Raw genomic sequence first — 6,000 nt, forward strand, 5'->3', positions numbered from 1 at the left:
TTTTATCACATTTATTGGTTTTGTCGTTTTTTTTTTTAGGTCAGACAATGCCTTTAAAGAGGTTGTCAATGTTGAACCCGGAAATAACCCCATCTTCATCCCTCCGGCCCCCCTGATATGAGCATTGGAGTATTTTATGCTCCAATATGCTCTCCCATGCCCTGTGCTGTATCACACAGAGCAAAGTTTCTTTTTCTTTACAATAGCACACTGCTAGGCAGAGGCTTCCACCTAACAGTGTTCCCGGTGACAACAACTCTGATGGGCGCACTTTAGCGCTGCCCTAACCATTTTACAGGCATGGGCAGCGTTAAAGCCGCCCATTAGTGCCAGTGACATCACTGAGTTCACTGCTAGGTGGAAGCCTCTAGCTTTCCCCAAGGATCTCCTAAAAAAAAAAAGGCTTTGCCCTGCACAATTCAGCACAGGGCAAAGGAGAGGATTGGCATGAAATGCTCCGATGCTCATATCAGGGGGGCCAGAGGGGTGAAAATGTGGGTATGTCCAGGTTCAGCTCTGAACCTGGACAACCCCTTTAAGGAATCAGTGAGCTGAGGAGGTCCACCGCTGCTACTATCTTCGGACATGCTTCTGTGAATACATATCTAAATATACAGCAGGTTGCTCTGTCAGGAAGGTGATAAACACATCCTCTATTATTAGAAGACACACATTCCTCCTGTGTGTACTTGTTCCCAATTATCTCCACCATCATCCAGCAATTATGACCAGTGATCAGGATGCAGGTTGTGGCAGAGAAGAAATTGTCATTCATCTCTTACAGGCTTTGTTATTTGCACCTCATTAGAACATTTTTATGTTGTGAGCTGTGCCAAATGACAAACTCATTCTGCTGCATCTAGCAAACACCCTACTACACCTGTAGCTGCTTCTACACAGCATCACCACATCCCTGATGAAATCCAACAGCCTTTAGGCTGGGGCTACACGGCCACGTGTTGTGTGACATAAAGGGTACAACCACATGGCGCGTCATTCAAATGACACAACAGAAGCTCTGCTCCTCACTAACTCTAAGGGCATTTTCACACAGCAGTACAAAAAATGGACGTTAAAAACTGAATTTTGTAGGCATTTTTAACCCCAACCACTGCAGTGCCATCAGTCTATATTATCCCCCCACAGTGCCTTCAGTATATATATATTGCCCCCATAGTGGCCCCAGTATATATATAATGGCCCCCATAGTGCCGCCAGTATAAATACTTCCTCCTACAGTGCCCTCAGTATATATTGTCCCTCAATAGTACCCCCAGTATAAATATTGCCTTCTACAGTGCCCTCAGTATATATTGTCCCTCAATAGTACCCCCAGTATAAATATTGCCTTCTACAGTGCCCTCAGTATATATTGTCCCTCAATAGTACCCCCAGTATAAATATTGTCTCCTCTAGTGCCTTCAGTATACATAATGGCCCCCGTAGTGCTTCCAATATATATATTGGCCCTCTGTAGTACCCCTGTATAAATAATGACCCCCCCCCCCATGCCCCTTGTATGCAAAATGCACCCCTGTTGTGTTCTCAGTCTACATAATGCCCCCCTTTTCCCCCACCCCCAGTAGTGCCAGCAAATAAACACCTCACCACAAGCACACTGGGAACACCTGCGCCACGTTGAAGGCAGCAGGACCTGACGTTCCCAGTGTGATCAGGTGATATAACGACGCAGAGTGGCAGGTCCTGCTGCCTCAAGTGCGGAGCAAGTGTTCCTGCGCATGCCTGGGGAGAGTATTATATAATTTTTTATTTTTTTTAAAAGTGTACCAACATTTTTTTAAATAGTATACCCATTTTAACGCATGTTAGACAGGTGCATTTCTGTCTAAAATGCAGTTAAAAATCAGGTCCATTTATGTAAATGGATGTGTCTGGCTGTCACCTATTCACTGGCCGTTAAAAAAAGGCCATGTGAATATTACTATAGACTGCAACGGCTGTGTGATGGCCATTAAAAAACTGCCATTACAAAGCCGTTTTTCATTGTTGCGTGATTATACACAAAAAATGTACCTTGCAGGATAAAGAAAAAAGTAGAGCCCGCTCCATCCGTGAAGAGTCATGCAGTCCCACACACCTCCCGGTTTGATTGACCTCCCCAGGCTGGGATAAGCCATGACATGACAGCGCCAGAGGCATCCAGCGCATGCACAGATGACACTGAGGCCAGTACACTCTGCTTTAATGCGCATGTGCTGGATGCTGCTAGGGCTGGCTTGTAATGCTGTATCCCAGCCCGTGAGATGTCAAGACACAAGACTCAAGAGTCTGGGACCGCCTACATGACTCTTCACAGGTAGCATGGGTACTCATTCCTGGACCCTGAGAGCGTAAGATCTTTACGTAAACCTATCACCGTCACCGCCTAAACCACCGTCATAGTGTTATGTACCGTATGTGATGAAAGGTTCCCTTTAATCTATACGTAGCTATGGCGGTAAAGAACCATCACCCTGCATTCTCTTCTTCACAAGGGGTTTTCCGGGATTTTAATACTGTTGGCTTATTCTTAGGATAGGTCATCAATATCTTATCAGGTCTGACACCCCGCCAATCAGCTAACTGCAACTACACAGCTCTACCCATTGTATAATGGAGCCGCTAACTGCCGCACAGTGGACACAGCTATGCAGTTCTGGAGCTGACCACCAGTGCCTCAGCTACTGCTGATCCTCAGGGTATCAGGTGTCGGACCCCCGCCGATCAGATATTTATGGCCCATCCTGATTATAGGCCATCAACATTAAAATGCAGGAAAACCCCTTTAAGCAGGCCATGAACGTAAGGCTACATGCATACGACCGTATGTGTTTTGAGGTCCTCAAATTGCGGATCCGCAAAAAAAGGATGATCTCCATATGGCATCCGTTTTTTTTGCGGATCTATTGTAACAATGCCTATCCTTGTCCACAAAATGGACAAGAATAGGACAGGTTATATTTTTTTGCGAACCACGGAACGGAGCAACGAATGCGGACAGCACACAGAGTGCTGTCCGCATCTTTTGAAGCCCCATTGAAGTGAATGGGTCCGCACCTGAGCCGCAAAAAAATGCGGCACATATGCAGAACCAAACCACGTTTGTGTACATGTAGGCCAAGACAAAGGTCATCTGAACCCACTGATTTTGCCACTAGCCTAATGCCGTATGTATAGAGGCCCTCCGGACTATTCCTTGAAGGGTGATGGCAGCGGGACAAGGGGTATCAGACATACTGGACATGCCCAGTCCTTTGGAGGGGTCTGGCAGTGGCTTATACTGTCTCCTATGCTGGAACGGACTTGGAACTGAAAGTGGCCCTGGAAAAGTAAAATAAAAGTGGCCCTATGTTGTAGGCGGGTCCAAGTTTACAGAAGGTGGGGCAACAGTACGACAAGATATCGCCACAGCAGAACCAAATACCACGGAGCAGTACAAAATACTGCCACAGATCTTTATGTACCTGGCTGGTGGGCAAGAGGGGGACATGGGCAGCACCTTGGGCATTTCCCTGTAGGATCTATAGCCAGCCTGTCCATGCCCCTATCAGATAAACAGGCACTCTGCCCGGTGATGTCAGGTGATACAGCGGCCATCTAGTTGTAAGGTCCATGCTGGTGGCATATTAGGGTGCTCTAAGCACTCTATGAGGCACCATATATAATATGGCACATGCCAGGTGTCTGTGTCCCATGGGCACCAGATGTGTACACCGTTCTCTTGTTGATCGGAGTCATCGGATATTTTTCCTATACGGATGCCAGCACAGCTATCCATCCCTGCCACCTGCTGACCATGGGCACACATGTGCCAGCTGAGAAAACTAGAAAGTAAGTTGAGGCGGGTCCAGGGAGGGTATCCGTCCACCATCCTTCATGTACTATGTACATGGCCACACCGATCCCCCTGTCACCTAGTACAACGCAGCATCCTCCACTAGACCTGTGCACAGCGCCGTGTATCCAGACAATCCCTTCTCCTGCCATCTTACCTGACTGGCTTTATGGAACTGCTTCTTCAGTCCTGCCACTGACATCCTGCCACCTGCCTGCCGGACACACAATGGACGCGGCGCTCAGCCCGAGCACATCAGATCCCGGCAGCGGCAGACACCCAGGACAAGAAGGACGAGCAGCGGCAGACGCCTTGTCCGCGGAGGAGACGCCCCTCTGCTGTCATTGGACGATACTGGGGATGCAAATGAGGCGGGCGTGGCCTAGACGGGACGGAGCCGTGTAGCCATGGTGGTCGCTGGCACGTAATGCTTGGGGGGCTGCAGTTACTGTGCAGGCAGGGGGGTATGTGTATATAAAGTACAGTATGTGTATGGAGCTGGTATGGAGCCCAGGAGTGTATACACATCTGCTGGCCATGTAGGCAATACATTTATGTACGAAGGAGAATTCCTTTCAGCTAGCATACAGTGACCATTGTATAGCAGAAAAGTATAGGACTCTCACAGGAAATAAAATGTGCATTTTTGTTTTGCGCTCCCTGCTTTCCCAGAGCCATCACTTTTTTTTATTTTTCCACTCACACAGCTGTATGAGGGCTTGGTTTTTGTGTGGGACAAGTTGTACTTTCCAATGCCACCATTTAATATTGTATATCAGGTAGTAGGAAGCAGGAAAAAAATCCAACTGGGGTGGAATTGGAAACAAAAAAGCAATTCTGCCACAGTTTAACTTTTTTTTATTTACGACGTTCGATTACTTTCATTCTCCAGGTCAGTACAAATCCGGCGATACCTTAGAGAGGACCTGTCACTAGAGTTGAGCGGACACCTGGATGTTCGGGTTCGACGGGTTTGGCCGAACTTCACAAAAAAGTTCGAGTTCGGGACCCGAACTTGACCCCGAACCCCATTGAAGTCAATTGGGACCCGAACCTTTTGAGCACTAAAATGGCTCTAAAAATGTCATGGAAAGGGCTAGAGGGCTGCAAATGGCAGCAAAATGTGGGTAAGAGCATGGCAAGTGCTCGGCAAACAAACGTGGATAGGGAAATGACTTTAAATAACATAAAATAAGTTTAAAAAAATATAATAATCTTGATCTAGGAGGACGAGGTCCATATGGAGTAGGAGTTTGACTAGGTGGTGGACGTAGCGGTGTAGATGGAAGCGGCGGTGGAGGAGGACGAGGTAGACAACACAGTTTTTGGGTTTTAATTTTAATTGAAATTTTTTTTTTAATTAGGGTACGCCCCAAAAGAGTGTGAAATATCCAAAATACAAACATGAGCAATTGCGCTGCAGTATAACAATAGCTGGTTAGCAGTGGCGGATTACAATAGGGACGTTTGGGTCCGCAGCCCCAGGCCCAGCACCGACCCGAACGCCCACATACTGAGGCGGGGCACGGGAGCGCATAGCTCCCTGTCCCGTCGCCGATCACCGCCATAGGCTTCAGGCCTAGTAGGCCTGAGGCCTATGCGGTGGGGTAATTTCTATGTGGGGTAATTTCTATGTAGGGACAGTGTGGGGTAATTGCTATGTGGGGGCAGTGTGGGGGCAAATTACGATGTGGGGGAAACTATTGTGTGGGGGCAGTGTGGTGAAATTACTATGTGGGGACAGTGTGGGGAAGACTATTATGTGGGGAAATTGCTATGTGGGGGCAAATTACTATGTGGGGGCAGTGTGGGGGAAATTACTATGTGGGGGCAGTGTGGGGGAAATTACTATGTGGGGAAGACTATTGTGTGGGGAAATTGCTATGTGGGGGCAAATTACTATGTGGGGCAGTGTGGGGCAAATTACTATGTGGGGGCAGTGTGGGGGAAATTACTATGTGGGGGCAGTGTGGTGAAATTGCTATGTGGGGGGAAATTACTATGTGGGGGCAGTGTGGGGGAAATTACTATGTGGGGGCAGTGTGGTGAAATTGCTATGTGGGGACAGTGTGGGGAAGACTATTGTGTGGGGAAATTGCTATGTGGGGGCAAATTACTATGTGGGGGCAGTGTGGGGCAAATTACTATGTGGGGGCAATGTGGTG

The 6,000-nt window shown here is 47.9% G+C and overlaps 1 protein-coding gene across 1 annotated transcript in view; it reads right to left on the reverse strand.

Moving 5' to 3' along the window:
- The window catches only part of SH3GL3 (SH3 domain containing GRB2 like 3, endophilin A3), a 96,350-nt gene extending 92,200 nt beyond the window's left edge, over positions 1 to 4,150 (reverse strand). Inside the window, exon 1 of the mRNA XM_044279577.1 lies at positions 3,993 to 4,150. Within this exon, the coding sequence (XP_044135512.1) occupies positions 3,993 to 4,037 (45 nt within the window). The 5' untranslated portion in view covers positions 4,038 to 4,150. The remainder of the gene's footprint in view (positions 1 to 3,992) is intronic.
- Between the last annotated feature and the right edge of the window lie 1,850 nt (positions 4,151 to 6,000).

Source organism: Bufo gargarizans, chromosome 2, assembly GCF_014858855.1.
Source record: "Bufo gargarizans isolate SCDJY-AF-19 chromosome 2, ASM1485885v1, whole genome shotgun sequence".
Lineage (NCBI taxonomy): Eukaryota > Metazoa > Chordata > Amphibia > Anura > Bufonidae > Bufo > Bufo gargarizans.